The 15,624-nt window shown below is 41.2% G+C and overlaps 1 protein-coding gene across 8 annotated transcripts in view; it reads left to right on the forward strand.

Annotated features, from left to right (window-relative positions):
- The window catches only part of SON (SON DNA binding protein), a 33,771-nt gene that overhangs the window by 1,342 nt on the left and 16,805 nt on the right, over positions 1-15,624 (forward strand). For 5 of the 8 annotated variants that reach the window (XM_006104264.3, XM_006104265.3, XM_006104266.3 and 2 more), the window contains exons 2-5: positions 2,425-2,594; positions 5,395-11,265; positions 13,271-13,431; positions 15,342-15,488. In XM_006104264.3, coding sequence (XP_006104326.1) covers positions 2,425-2,594; positions 5,395-11,265; positions 13,271-13,431; positions 15,342-15,488 — 6,349 coding nt within the window. Of the gene's footprint in view, positions 1-2,424; positions 2,595-5,394; positions 11,266-13,270; positions 13,432-13,660; positions 15,168-15,341; positions 15,489-15,624 lie in introns of those variants that run through there. The other 3 variants (XM_023745585.1, XM_006104268.3, XM_023745587.1) reach the window with 3 other exon arrangements.

Raw genomic sequence — 15,624 nt, forward strand, 5'->3', positions numbered from 1 at the left:
AGCCGAAAACGCAGTTGTAAATTAAGTGCTCAAATTAACATGGGAGTTATTGGGGCAATGATATACATATATAGTATCATTAGGACCATTATTTTTACAGGACATTTTTTTTTTTTTAAGTGGGAAACATCCGTTCATTCAATTCGTTCCTTTTTAAAATTTTGTTATTACATGTTTGTGTTTTTAGGGTGATGAGAAAATATTTGAGATAAGGGGAGATGTATTTTTTGAAAACTTTAATAGTCATGCAAATGAGTAATTGCGTTTGCTTATTGTAATGTCTTCATGCCTTCAAGAAATCAGTTTTTATTAGAAAGTCAGTTTTTTTGGAATATTTTTGGAAAAATTTTAAAACCTCTACATAATCATTGATGTGTTTTTTTCCCCCTGTGCATACAGAAGCACATACATGTTTTGTGAAATGTGATCATCTTGTTTAGTGTTGATTTTTCACCTAAGAAATTGTGAACAAGTTTGCCTTTTATCACAATCTCAGTAGTCTTTTGGGATATTTTTCATGGTTCCATAGAATTTTGTTGTATTGATGGATATTTAGGTTATTTGAAATTGTTATCTCAAGTATTTGCTGTAAGCATTCTAATAGCTTTAAGATGATTACTTTCTCACAGACTTTTTTTTAGTTGTGCTTTTCTCATTTTTAAATCCGTTGCTTTTTTAGTAAGGTAATATGTATGTGTAAAGTGCTTAGGAAAAGTGCAAAATAAAGAGCTCTTGAAGAAAGTCAAAAAAGAATGTTAGACAACCCAATTTATTGCTAGAGGAATATTAGCTTCTCAGGTAACATGTAATACATTATTGGTCTAAATTAGTTAAGATAAGCTATTAAAATAGGTTGTGGGTAAGAGTATGAGCTTTGGTTTTAAATACCTGCTTCACTTCTTGATAGCTGTGTGACCTTCAGCTAGGTTTCTTGTCTTCTCTGGGCCTCGTATTCCTCATTTATAAAATCAGAATTATAGTGCTGATTTTAGAGTTTTGTTAGGATTAAGTGAGTTTAAAAGTGTAGAACCTTGTTTATTATTATGGGATTCACTGTAGAAAACCAAATTTTCTGAATAACAATTAGTTAACTGCTGATTTATTTTTTTGGAATTTCAGACTTTTATCAGGTAGTGGAGCATAATTCTGTTTTTGTTTGCTAAAATTTAGGTTCAGTTGAACGTGTTGGTGAAATTATTTTTCAAAAGCAATTTTGCAAATCTACACAAAAATAGTAAAAATGACTGGATAAATGGCATGTCCTTTTGTCAAGATTCTTCTATGTAAAAAAACAAAACAAACTCAATATGGAGAGCAGATTGGTGGTTGTGAGAGGGGTTGGGTGAAAGGGGTCAATTGTACGGTGATGAATGGTAATAACTAGAATTTTGGTGATGATCACTTTGTAGTGAATACAGATGTTAAATTATAATATTGCACACCTGAAACTTTTATATATATACACAATAATTTTACCTCAACTAAAGGAAAAGATTCTTTTGGCCCTGTGAATTGAAAATATATTAAGCCATTGTTGGTATAAGTGAATTGTTACTTCTTTTATGTGAAATTTTTTGATCTCCAGAAATTGAATACTGGGATTTTTAAAGTATATTTTTTGTTGATAGTATTACAGACAATTACTAGGATTTTTTATGACTAGGTAAAAATTATGTATATTTTTTCTTTTAAATATGTTTTAAAAAATTGATTTCAGAGAGAGAGTTAGAAACATCAGTGATGAGAGAGAATTACTGATAGGCTGCCTCCTCCATCCTGCAAACCCCCTGCTGGGGATGTAGTCTGCAACCTCGGCATGTGCACTGGAACGCACAGGTTGAGGCTCAACCACTGGCTGGGCTAATATATTTTCCTTTTAAAACTTTTGGGCATTTTATTAACTGACCAGAGCCTATATGTTACCCTTTTTACTTGATGTTTCTGTGGTTAACTTTATGTTCCTTGATATTGTTGATGATTGTGATTCATGGAGAGGTGTGGCTTTTATGGTGGCTATAGCCTCTATTATAATGTTAAGTCATATATATTTGGGGGGATTTTTGATAGTGATTTTAATGACTTTTCTGTTACCTGCATTAAATATGCAGGTAACTAAGATCTAATTCAATTTGTATTTCTGGGAGTGTTTTATTATTTAAAAAGATAAGTTTAGAAACCTGTCTTAAAGATTTTTTTCTTCACTTTCATGATCCCAAAAACTTCAATTATGTGAAAATAAAAATGTACCAACTATAAGTAGGAAGTGTTAAAGAAGTACTACTGGTAGGAAATACCATCTGAAAGTAATACAAAAATTGTGAAATGTATTAATATAAGGTTATTTTAATAATTGAATTACAGATATTAATTTGTTACATGGTATGGTAAAAATATTAATGAATTTTGATAACTTTTCTTGTCAAGTGGAAGGAGTGAAGGCCAGCTCAATGGTGAAACAAATACACCTATTGAAGGAAACCAGGCAGGTGATGATGCAGCTGCCTCTGCCAGGAGCCTACCAAATGAAGAAATAGTTCAGAAGATAGAGGAAGTACTTTCTGGGGTCTTAGATACAGAGCTACGCTGTAAGCCAGGTAAGTTGGAGATAATCAGCTGTAAAAAACCTGAAGATTTTTTGATGGTTTAACAGTGTTATTTCTTGACTGCATGGAATTTAAAATGTTCAGTAGATCTAAAACTTCAGTATATTTAAGTTTTAGTTTAATTGGTTTACTGAAAATGTTGTTTGGCTTTGAAATATGAGTAATGATGCATTGTTTGCTTTGGTGGTGGGATACGCTTTATCTTTATTTGGTTTAGTCTTATGCCTCAGTGCCAGGATTTTGAAAGCAGGTTTTCATCGAACAATTGTGTAGATGTCCATTTTGGAAGGTAGAGGAGCCCGGACCACATTTGTAATGACTTTAAAACCCTGTGAGGTTTTATTTAAAATCGTGTGTAGAGATTGCTTTGTTTTTGCATCTATCCCTCTTAAAAGTGCAGTGAATGCAAAGGAATCATTGCTTGGATTTTAGCATTTTTGGAATTGGTAAATAATTGATGCTTAGAAATGAAAACTTTAGACACGAAAGTTATGATCAACGACAAAAATTACAATAACTTCATTTAGTTTTAGAAAATGTGATATGATTTTTTCATTTTAATTTTTTTCTTAAAGTTTTTTGTTGGTTTTTACTTAGGAATAGGATATATATTTTTTAAATATGCTTTTATTGATTTCAGAGAGGAAGGAATGGAGAGAGAGAAACATCAGTGATGAGAGAGAATCATTGAGAATCATTGACCGGCTGCCTCTTTCACGCCCCGCAACCCAGGCATATGCCCTTGACTGGAATCGAACCTGTGACCCTACAGTCCGCAGGCCGACGCTCTATCAATTGAGCCAAGCCGGCTAGGGCTCATTTTAAAATTTTTTAAATTAACATTTTTAATTTGGGTATAGGATATGGTTAAAAAGCAGAGACTTTAGCCATACTTAGATTCATGGGTCTAGTAACTTCTTCTTTTAATGTATTTTTATTGATTTCAGAGAGGAAGAGATAGAAACATCAATGATGAGAGAGAATCATTGATTGGGTGCCTCCTGCACACTCCATACTGGATATCAGGCCCAAAACCTGGGCATGTGCCCATGACCAGAATTGAACCTGGGACCCTTCAGTCCACAGGCCGATGCTCTATCCACTGAGCCAAACCAGCTAGGGCCTAGCACCTTTTTCTTGATTGAAGTATAACTTAGCTAACAATTTGCTGCATAATAGACAATTGATAGAAACTGATTGGTTTTGTTTTGGAATAGGTCTTGTTATATGTTGTTTTATTTTTTCCATAACCTTAATGGACTAGGTTTATAATCAGCTTTTTCTGGGATCACTAAGATTTATCTCATTTGATACTGGCATTAGAATAAATCCCATCTGGTTATAAAGTGGAATATAAACTACTTCTCTTCAGATGAATTGAAATATTCTTTCTTTAAAAAATATTTTTTGTTTCAGAGAAGAAAGGAGAGAGGGGGGGGGCGGGGAGAGAGAGAGAGAGAAACATCAATGATTGGCTGCCTCCTGCGTGCCTCCCACTGGGGATCGAGCCCGCAACCAGGCATGTGCCCTGACTGGGAATTGAACCGTGACCTCTTGTTGATAGGTCGACGCTCAGCCACTGAGTCACGCTGGCTGGGCAAAATGTTCTAATTTTTTGTCAGTCCTCACCTGAGGATATTGAAATACTCTTAAGTTACATGTTAAGGGCTGTAAGAAGTTTGTTTCCAAAATGATTTTATTATGAGCATATTTTTTTGGAGAAACATTAAAATTGTTACCAATTTTAGAAGATTATTGTGGGAAAGGATATTATATTTATTAGGATGTAACATGGGTGTGATTAAGATAAAATTCAAGTTCCATATTGATACTTTCTATTTGTTACTCAGACTTACGTATATAAGAGCAATCACTAGCATTCACTGAGGGCTTGCACCAGGCATTGTTCTATGTACTTTGTATGTTTTAACTCACTTCATCCTTCACTCTAGGTGACAGTGTTAGTACTTTGGCCTAGTCCATTCATCTAGTTAGTGGTGGATTGATTTAGGATCTGAAAGTAATCAGCTTGTTACAGATCCAGTGCCATGTTGCTTTCTGTATAAATAGGGGTTATAAAATACAACAATTATTTAACTTTTTTTTTTTAAAACAGGAGAAAATAAAAATTTTAGTACAAACCCATGGGGAATTCACATAAGCATGAAAATTCCACGTGGGTGTTTTTTATAGAAATTCTAACAATTGATAATATGAAAGATTCACCTATAAGTGTAATTTGCTACAATTTGAGAGCTGCAGAAAATAATTGTTTAAATGAATTTAGTTGAAACACATTTTAATGTAATTCTAAAGCTTTTGTTACAAACTACGAACTTAAAAAATTATTTTAATCCTTCCCCAATGATATGTTTTCATTGATTTTTTTTTTTTAGAGAAGCTAAGTGGGGAGGGAGGGGGAGAGAGAAACATCTATTGGTTGTTTGCTTCCCATATGTGCCCCAACCGGGGATCGAACCCACAACCTAAGTATGTGCCCTGACCAGGAATTGAATCCGCAACCTTTTGGTGTGCGGGACCATGCTCCAACCAACTGAGCCATCCAGCCAGGGCATAAGCTAATAACTTACTTTTCACCCAATCTTTAGTTGTAGAAGTATTGGAAAAGTGTCACTTAAGATAATTGGCTTATGAAATATAGTTTATTTGGTATCTTTTTATTTAACAAGAAGTGTTATACTGTGGTGTCTTACCATGGAATGTAAATCTTGGCTTATATGATTTACCTAAACCAATGTTTGACAAATTAAAATTAATTTCTCAATTTCAGACTTGAAGGAGGCCTCCAGAAAAAGTAGATGTGTCTCTGTACAAACAGACCCTACTGATGAAGTTCCCACTAAAAAGTCAAAGAAGCACAAAAAGCACAAAAATAAAAAGAAGAAAAAGAAGAAAGAAAAGGAAAAAAAGTATAAAAGGCAGCCAGAAGAATCTGAATCAAAGGCAAAATCACATCATGAAGAGAACATGGATTTAGAATCAGATTCCTTTTTGAAGTTTGATTCTGAGCCTTCAGCAATGGCACTGGAGCATCCGGTAAGAGCGTTTGGGCTCTCTGAGACCAGTGAAACTCCTGCAGTTGTGCTAGAACCTCCTGTAGTTTCAATGGAGGTGTCACAGCCCCACACCTTAGAAACTCTGAAGCCAGCTACAAAAAGTGCAGAACTGTCACTTGCATCTACATCAGAAATCTCTGTGCAATCAGAACAGTCTGTGGCAGTAACGCTGGAACCACCCATGACAAAGATTCTGGATTCTTTTTCAACAGCACCGGTGTCTACTACAACAGTAGTGCTAAAGTCATCTGAGCCAGTTGTAACAATGTCAATGGACTATCAGATGAAGTCTTTGGAGTGCACCTCTCCAGAGTCATCAAAGACCATATTGGAGCCTCCAGTAGCAAAAGTGCTAGAGCCATCAGAAACCCTTATGGTATCATCACAGACACCTATCGAGGCACACCCTGAGCCAAGCACATCAACAATGGATATTGCCGAGTCTTCTGAAACTGAAGACCTAAGATTGCCAGAGCAGCCTGTAGAAGTACCATCGGAGACTGCAGATTCATCCATGACAAGATCACAGGAGTTGCTGGAGCTACCCAAGCCCACAGCATTGGAGCTGCCGGAGTCGTCGGTGGCCTCAGCGATGCAGTTGCCGGGGCCACCTGCGACCTCCATGCCGGAGCTGCAGGGGCCCCCTGTGACTCCAGGGCTGGAGTTACCTGGGCCCTCTGCTACCCCGGTGCCAGAGTTGCCAGGGCCCCCTTCTACCCCAGTGCCTGAGTTGCTAGGGCCCCCTGCGACAGCGGTGTCTGAGTTGCCGGGGCCCTCAGTGATATCAGTGCCTCAGTTGTCGCAGGAATTGCCAGGGCTTCCAGCACCATCCATGGGGTTGGAGCCAACACAGGAGGTACCAGAGCCACCTGTGATGGCACAGGAGTTGCCAGGGCAGCCTGCGGTAACAGTAGCAATGGAGTTGACGGAGCAACCGGCGACGACGACAGAGTTGGAGCAGCCTGTGGGGATGACAACGATGGAACATCCTGGGCAGCCTGAGGTGACAACAGCAACAACGTTGCTGGGGCAGCCTGAGGCAGCGATGGTGCTGGAGTTGCCAGGGCAACCAGTGGCAACGACAGCGCTGGAGTTGCCAGGGCAGCCTTCGGTGACTGGGGTGCCAGAGTTGCCAGGGCTGCCTTCGGCAACTAGGGCACTGGAGTTGTCTGGGCAGCCTGTGGCAACTGGGGCACTGGAGTTGCCTGGGCAGCTCATGGCAACTGGGGCACTGGAGTTCGCGGGGCAGTCTGGGGCAGCTGGAGCACTAGAGCTTTTGGGGCAGCCTCTGGCAACAGGGGTTCTGGAGTTGCCAGGGCAGCCTGGGGCGCCAGAGTTGCCTGGGCAGCCTGCGGCAACTGTGGCGCTGGAGATCTCTGTTCAGTCTGTGGTGACAACGGAGCTGTCAACGATGACCGTGTCGCAGTCCCTGGAGGTGCCCTCGACGACAGCGCTGGAATCCTATAATACGGTAGCACAGGAGCTGCCTACTACATTAGTGGGGGAGACTTCTATAACAGTAGGAGTGGATCCCTTGATGGCCCAAGAATCCCATATGTTAGCTTCTAACACCATGGAGACCCATATGTTAGCGTCCAACACCATGGACTCCCAAATGCTAGCGTCCAACACCATGGACTCCCAGATGCTAGCATCTAACACCATGGACTCCCAGATGCTAGCGTCCAGCTCCATGGACTCCCAGATGCTAGCGTCCAGCTCCATGGACTCCCAGATGCTAGCGTCCAGCTCCATGGACTCCCAGATGCTAGCGTCCAGCTCCATGGACTCCCAGATGCTAGCGTCCAGCTCCATGGACTCCCAGATGTTAGCAACCAGCTCCATGGACTCCCAGATGCTAGCGTCCAGCTCCATGGACTCCCAGATGTTAGCAACCAGCTCCATGGACTCCCAGATGTTAGCAACTAGCTCTATGGACTCCCAGATGTTAGCAACCAGCACCATGGACTCCCAGATGTTAGCAACTAGCTCTATGGATTCTCAGATGTTAGCATCTGGCACTATGGACTCTCAAATGTTAGCTTCCGGCACCATGGATGCTCAGATGTTAGCGTCTGGTACCATGGATGCCCAGATGTTAGCATCTAGTACCCAAGATTCTTCTATGCTGGGTTCAAAATCTCCTGATCCCTACAGGTTAGCTCAGGATCCTTACAGGTTAGCTCAGGATCCCTATAGGTTAGGTCATGACCCTTATAGGCTAGGTCATGATGCCTATAGATTAGGGCAAGACCCTTATAGATTAGGCCATGATCCCTACAGACTAACTCCTGATCCCTATAGGATGTCACCTAGACCTTACAGGATAGCACCCAGGTCCTATAGGGCCGTTCCTAGACCATATAGGTTAGCACCCAGACCCCTGATGTTGGCATCTAGACGTTCTATGATGATGTCCTATGCTGCAGAACGTTCCATGATGTCATCTTATGAACGCTCTATGATGTCTTATGAGCGGTCTATGATGTCCCCTATGGCTGAGCGCTCCATGATGTCAGCCTATGAGCGCTCTATGATGTCAGCCTATGAGCGCTCTATGATGTCCCCTATGGCCGAGCGCTCCATGATGTCAGCTTATGAGCGTTCTATGATGTCAGCTTATGAGCGCTCTATGATGACTGACCGATCAATGATGGCTGACCGGTCTATGATGTCATCTTACTCTGCTGCCGACCGGTCTATGATGTCATCGTATTCTGCAGCTGACCGAACTATGATGTCATCTTATACTGCTGATCGTTCAATGATGTCTATGGCAGCTGATTCTTACACAGATTCTTATACTGATACATATACAGAGGCATATATGGTGCCACCCTTGCCTCCTGAAGAGCCTCCAACAATGCCACCATTGCCACCTGAAGAGCCACCAATGACACCACCATTGCCTCCCGAGGAGCCACCGGAGGGCACAGCATTACCCACTGAGCAGTCAGCATTAACAGCTGAAAATACTTGGCCTACTGAGATGCCACCATTACCTCCTGAAGAGTCTGTATCCCTGCCTGAACCTCCTGTGAGTCAAAGTGAGATTTCAGAGCCTTCGGTGGTGCCTGCTAATTATTCATTGTCAGCATCAGAGCCTTCAATGTTAGCGTCAGAGGCTGCCATGACTGTTCCAGACCCACCACTGGAACCAGAGTCTGTGGTTACATCAGCACCTATAGAGTCTGCTGCAGAAGCAGAGGAGCATGAAGTTCCAGAGAGACCAGGGACTTATATGGTATCTGAAACTACCATGATGTCAGCTGAACCAACTATGTCAACATCAGAGCCTTCTATTATGTCAGAGACAGCAGAAACCTTTGATTCCATGAGAGCTCCAGGACATGTTGCCTCAGAGGTATCTGTGTCTCTCCTGGAGCCTGCAGTAACTATTCCAGAGCCATCACAGAGCGCTCTAGAGCTGTCAGCCATGGCCATCTCAGAGCTACCCTCCGTGGCTGCCCCAGAGCCCCCAGCCGAGGCTGTCCCAGAGCCTCCAGCTGAGGCTGTCCCAGAGCCCTCAGCTGAGGTCCCAGAGCCCCTGGCTATGACTGTCCCTGGGCCACTGGCCATGGCTGTATTGGAGCCATCACCTGAGGCTGTCCCAGAGCCCATGGCCTTGGTTGAGCCAGAACATGTTACCATTCCTGTGCCAGTTGTTTCTGCCCCGGAGCCCCCTGTACCTGTCCTGGAACCAGCAGTATCAGTTCAACCTAACATTATTTCAGAACCACCTGTTGTTCAAGAATCTACAGTGACAGTTGCAGAGCCTGCTGTCACTGTCTCAGAGCAGACTCAAATAACACCGACTGAGATGGCTTTAGAGTCTGCCTCTGTGATGCTGAAGTCTGGTGTTATAACAGGAATGAATTTAATATCTACTTACCAAGATCTTACTCCAGAGATTGGTATGCAGGAGGTCTCCATGCACTCAGATGAAGAGCCACATGATGAAGAGCACCTGAAGAATGACTCTTATGAAAGTGAACATGGTATAAATAGAGACCTTGATATAAATAATCATTTAATTGCTAAAGACATGGAACATAGCACAATGTCCACTGCCAGCACTGGTGCTGTTGGTGAAATTGGTAAAGAGAAAATTTTGGCCATCAATGAGACTAAACAATGCACAGTATTGGATACCTGCCCTAGTGTTAGTGAAGCTGATGTAGGAGGAACTCTATCTTCTGCTGGTCCTCTTGCTGTCGAACCTGATACATTGGGAACTAGTAAGGGTATTGAATTTGCCACAGTATCTGCTCTCAGTTCAGTTAGTAAATATGATGTTGAAGTATCTTTAACTACTCAAGATACTGAACATGACATGGTAATTTCCACTAGCCCCAGTGGTGGTAGTGAGGCTGACATAGAGGGACCTTTGCCTGCTAAAGACATTCATCTTGACTTGCCATCTAATAACTTTATTAGCAATGATACAGAAGGACCATTACCTATAAAGGATAGTGACCAGACATTAGCAGTTGCTCTCAGCCCTAAAGAAAGTAGTGAAGATAAAGAGGTACCACTCCCTGCTAAAGAGACAGTGTCTGAATCTGCACTTCCTGCCAATATTGAAGATATTAATGAAGCAGATTTAGTGAGACCATTACTTCCTAAGGACATGGAACGTCTTACAAGCCTCAGAGCTGGTATTGAAGGACCTTTACTTGCAAGTGAAGTTGAACGTGACAAATCTGCTGCCAGTCCAGTTGTAATGAGTATACCAGAAAGAGCTTCAGAGTCATCTTCAGAGGAAAAAGATGATTATGAAATTTTTGTGAAAGTTAAGGACACTCATGAAAAAAGCAAGAAAAATAAGAACCGTGATAAAGGTGAGAAAGAAAAGAAAAGAGACTCTTCATTAAGATCTCGAAGTAAGCGGTCCAAGTCTTCAGAACACAAATCACGCAAACGTACCAGTGAATCTCGTTCTAGGGCAAGAAAGAGATCATCTAAGTCCAAGTCTCGTCGCTCTCAAACACGTTCAAGGTCACGTTCAAGACGCAGGAGGAGGAGCAGCAGGTCAAGATCAAAGTCTAGAGGAAGGCGATCTGTATCAAAAGAGAAGCGCAAAAGGTCTCCAAAGCACAGATCCAAGTCCAGGGAAAGAAAAAGAAAAAGATCAAGCTCCAGGGATAATCGGAAAACTGTGAGAGCTCGGAGTCGGACCCCAAGTCGGCGGAGTCGGAGTCACACTCCGAGTCGTCGAAGAAGATCTAGATCTGTGGGGAGAAGGAGCTTTAGCATTTCCCCGAGCCGACGGAGCCGCACCCCAAGCCGAAGGAGCCGCACCCCAAGCCGAAGGAGCCGCACCCCAAGCCGACGGAGCCGCACCCCTAGCCGACGGAGCCGCACCCCAAGCCGACGGAGCCGCACCCCTAGCCGACGGAGCCGCACTCCTAGCCGACGGAGAAGATCAAGGTCGGTGGTAAGAAGACGAAGCTTCAGTATCTCACCAGTCAGGTTAAGGCGATCACGGACACCCTTGCGAAGAAGGTTTAGCAGGTCTCCCCTCCGCCGTAAACGGTCCCGATCTTCAGAAAGAGGCCGATCGCCTAAACGCCTGACAGATCTGAGTAAGTTACTGAAAACTAATGGGAGGCCTGGCTTAAATCTGAGTTGTTCTTGCTCTTTGAGTCAAATGGAGTATTTTGGGTTATTGGTTTAGGATAAATATTTCTCTTTAAATTTTTTAATTAGCTAAGCTTGTGTTTAGGAAATGTAGGGATAAGTACTTGTGTAGTTTGAGTTCAAAGACCTACTCTGGAGCATGATAGAACCGAGGTGGTCCCATACTTGAATGTTTTTTTGCTTGAACCCGTCTTCCATACCCAGAAAGGGGAAGTAGAAGTCCAGTTAAGTACAAGGCTAGTGTCTGCTCAGATTGTTGTTGGATGTGTTTCAACATAAATCTTTACAAATAAGCCTAAGGTTACAGTGTTTCTTTTTAGATCAGTTACATGTCTTAAAATGGCAATATCAGACCCTAAAGTTTGTGTAGGTAATTCTAATGGTATAATGGGTAGTGGAAGTGCATAGGGAATTCTGTATGTGGGGAGTTATTTACCTGGGTAAAATAAAGTGACATTTATTAAAGTGATTTTAATCTTCCTTTAAAAAAAAGTGCTCTAGTGTCCCTGATTTTAAGAAGTGCACATAGATGGTTAAAGCTTGTGGGATAATGCATGACTACCTACAGAAATAATGGGTAATTATCCCAGTAGTTGGACATTTCCAAGTTAGTGTTGTCTAAAGAAAAAGACGCCTACCTGGTTTGGCTCAGTGGATAGAGCATCGGCCTATGGTCCTGGGTTTGATTCTGCTCTAGGGCACGTACCTTGGTTGTAGGCTTCTCCCCCACTCAGGCCCTGTTTGGGGCACGTGCAGATGGCAGCCGTTCGATGTGTTTCTCTCACATCAATGTTTCTGTCTTTCCCTCTCTCTTCCACTCTCTCTAAAAGATCAACAGAAAAATATCCTCGAATGAGGATTAGCAACAACATCAAAAAAGACCCTAACCGAACAATAAGGGAGAATGCATTCAGTTCAACAAAAAGTTTTGAGTTCTTTTTTTATTCAAAGTAGAGGAATAGTATTTAATTCCTGAAGTGAATACAAGTTAGTAGAGGAGACATGGATAAAATACATATATGTCTCTTTTGCCAAATAGTAAAACTGCCAAAAAGAGCAGCATGTTATGATTGCTGTAAGTACTGGTATAGGATAGGTAAGGCACTTTGGAAGCACAGTGGAGAAGAATGTTAAATTATGACTTAAGACTTGTTAGAAATAGTGGCACCTGAATTGGGATCAAGTGGTTTATAAGTGGTTTAAAGTGTCAGATATTTGAAGGAAAGTAAATTTTTAAAGATTTTTTTTTAAGAGGGAGAGAGAGAAAGAGACATCAATGTGAGAACAAAACATTGATAGGCTGCCTCTTGCACACCCCTTACTGGGGATCAATCCTGAAACACCGTGCCCTGATCAGGAATTGAACCAGCATCCTTTTGGTACACGGAATGACAGTCAACTGAGCCACACTGGTGGGGGCTAGAAGGAAAGTAATTTTAAGGGCATGATAATTTTGGAAAACAAAGTAGGTTTTGGCAGGTATGTATCTTCTGGCAGGTATGTGGCAAGGTGATTGTAGTTACATAATTTAGTATTTTCTATAGTATTTGACTGGGAACCTAAAAGTGGACCTAATTATTATTTTAAAAACTTTTTTATTGATTTCAGAGGAAGAGAGAGAAACATCGGTGATGAGAGAGATCATTGATTGGCTGCCTCCTGCACATCTACCAGGGTTCGAGCTGGCAACCTGAGCATTTGCCCTGACCTGGAATCGAACTGTGATCTCCTGGTTCATTGGCTGATGCTCAACCACTGGGTCACATCGGCCGGGCTGGCCTTAATTTAAATAGGCATTCTCTTAAAAACTTTTGAGTCAAAGAGTGATTTGATTACCATTGTAAGTTAGAGCAGAAAGTTGATGTATTCAATTTTGTTAGCATATAAAACTTAAGATAATACAAAATACAACCTTTGGGAAAACTGCTTCTTGTATTTTTCCTCTTACAGATAAGGCTCAATTACTTGAAATAGCCAAAGCTAATGCAGCTGCCATGTGTGCTAAGGCTGGTGTTCCTTTACCGCCAAACCTAAAGCCTGCACCTCCACCTACCATAGAAGAGAAAGTTGCTAAAAAGTCAGGAGGAGCTACTATAGAAGAACTAACGGAGGTAAGCTAGACAGAATTTGTTTTAATTCTTAAATGGATTATTCCAGTGATGTTGACTCTGGAGCGTGCCAAAACCCGAATTGTGGGCTGAACTGATAATGGCTGGCACCGAGTGGCCAAAACCCGAAATACAGGTGTGGCAGCGGCAGAAGCTCTGTTTAGCAGGCCATTATCCGGGATGGCTAAGCTCCGCTAGCTAAAAGTTACTTCCCATTACTTTTGCTTTCCAGTTTTAGAAGCCAAACTGACTGAGGAGTGGGACGGTTCGTTTGAATGGAGGAGGTGTTGAGTGAGCAACACGCAGAAGCTCGCCTACAGTTTCGTTTCCATTCACGACGTGTTCACTGATCGCCACGAGTGTACTGCATATACGCAAAGACACAGACAATCTTCAGAAATGATCTTTTGCCACCGGAGCTTGGAAATTAATGAGAATAGCTGGCCATTGCCTGAAAGGAACTTCTTTCGCATCATCATTTCGGGTTTTGGCTGTTTGGTACCAGCCATTGGTGATAATGGCCGGCCATTATCAGTTCTTCCTTGCGGTTCGGGTTTTGGCAGTAACATATATATATTTTAAACACACTTATTTTTGTTCTTAAGAATTTGATCTTTTCAAATGAGGCTTGTTTTTGGCTTTGTTTTATTAATATTATTTTGTTGGTTTTCGGGGAGGGGGGAGGATGCTGAAATATTGCTGCTAGGATCCAGAAATACCACACTGTTTCATATATTGAAACTTGCTATCGGCTAGCCTTATGCCAGCCTGCCACTGTCAATATATTCTGTTCCCCTTGGTTACAAGCGTAGTATACTCTGTTTTTGGCTAAATGAGCTTTTTATCCTATTGTAATATTTTCAATTGATAATGGATGCGCCATTCTGCTTGTAAAGAGACAAGTCTACCCAAATTTACTCTGACCTTTTTATAAAGCCAGGTAATGGAGTCTGTTCCTTCGGACAGGAAGGAATTGACTTTGCTTTATGTGTCAGACCTCATCAATTACACCCTCTCCATCATGCCTTATTTTCCAATCTTGAGTTCTAGTCCTTTAGAGACTCAACCTACAAGACATTTATGGAGAGATGTTACTATCCAACCCAATTGCAATGTTTCACATCTTTCATTTTACCATACCTTTGGGGATCATAAAGTTTCTTAATCTGTTTCACCATTTAGATTTACTACAATATGAAGTACAACTTTTTTTTTTTTAATTTAAGGATCTAGTAAAGGCTTTTATTGTTTGCTTATCAAACCCAAGTTCCTTATCCAAAACTTATGAACAGTGTTTCCCTATGTTTTTATCCTCATCATTAGCCCTCTTGTCCCTCCTAATAAGTTTCTTCTCACTTTTTTTTTTAAACACCACCTGACTAGGATCACCTTCTTCCTTTCCCTGCCAGTCCTTGTTCTCAACTATGAAAATCTGGCTTAGAACTCTTCAAGGACTATCCTTTGATTATCAAATTCTGCCTGATTCTCTTCTCTCCTAAGCCTTTGTTCTCTCGGCACTTATGTACTCAGTTTGTATTATATCAGTTTGCACTTGTTCCTTGTGTTGCTCTGTAAAAGCGCTCCTCAACTATTTCACGTGTATGTATTCTGTCTCTTAAACTAGATTGTAAGCTCCTTGGGAGCAGGGACCATGTCTTCTTTTTTGTATACCCTGGACAGTGCCCAGTACAGTGCTCTGCACATAGTAGGTGCTCAATAAATGTTGTTGACTGACTGACCAGCTAGAGTGTGTTTAAATAATACTAATAAGCCAAGTTTCCTATCTATAGCCCATCATTAATCTTGTTTTAGTTTTGAAAGTTGATTTTATGTAGTTTTCATTCTTTTAAGAAATTACATTTTGTATTTTACCTAAAGTGTAAGATTTATCTTGTTTGTTTTTACTTTTTAAGAAATGCAAACAGATTGCACAGAGTAAAGAAGATGATGATGTAATAGTGAATAAGCCTCATGTTTCGGATGAAGAGGAAGAAGAACCTCCTTTTTATCATCATCCCTTTAAACTCAGTGAACCCAAACCCATATTTTTCAACCTGAATGTGAGTATTAGTGTTTATGAATTGATTAAAACAGCACAACTTATGGAACTTTTAAATATTTAAATAAGACTCAAATGGAATTTAGCTTAATTTTTGAATTAAATACCGAGAAGTAAAGAACAAAAACAAAGTCATT

The sequence above is a fragment of the Myotis lucifugus genome, unplaced genomic scaffold (genome assembly GCF_000147115.1).
Source record: "Myotis lucifugus unplaced genomic scaffold, Myoluc2.0 scaffold_557, whole genome shotgun sequence".
In the NCBI taxonomy this organism is placed as follows: domain Eukaryota; kingdom Metazoa; phylum Chordata; class Mammalia; order Chiroptera; family Vespertilionidae; genus Myotis; species Myotis lucifugus.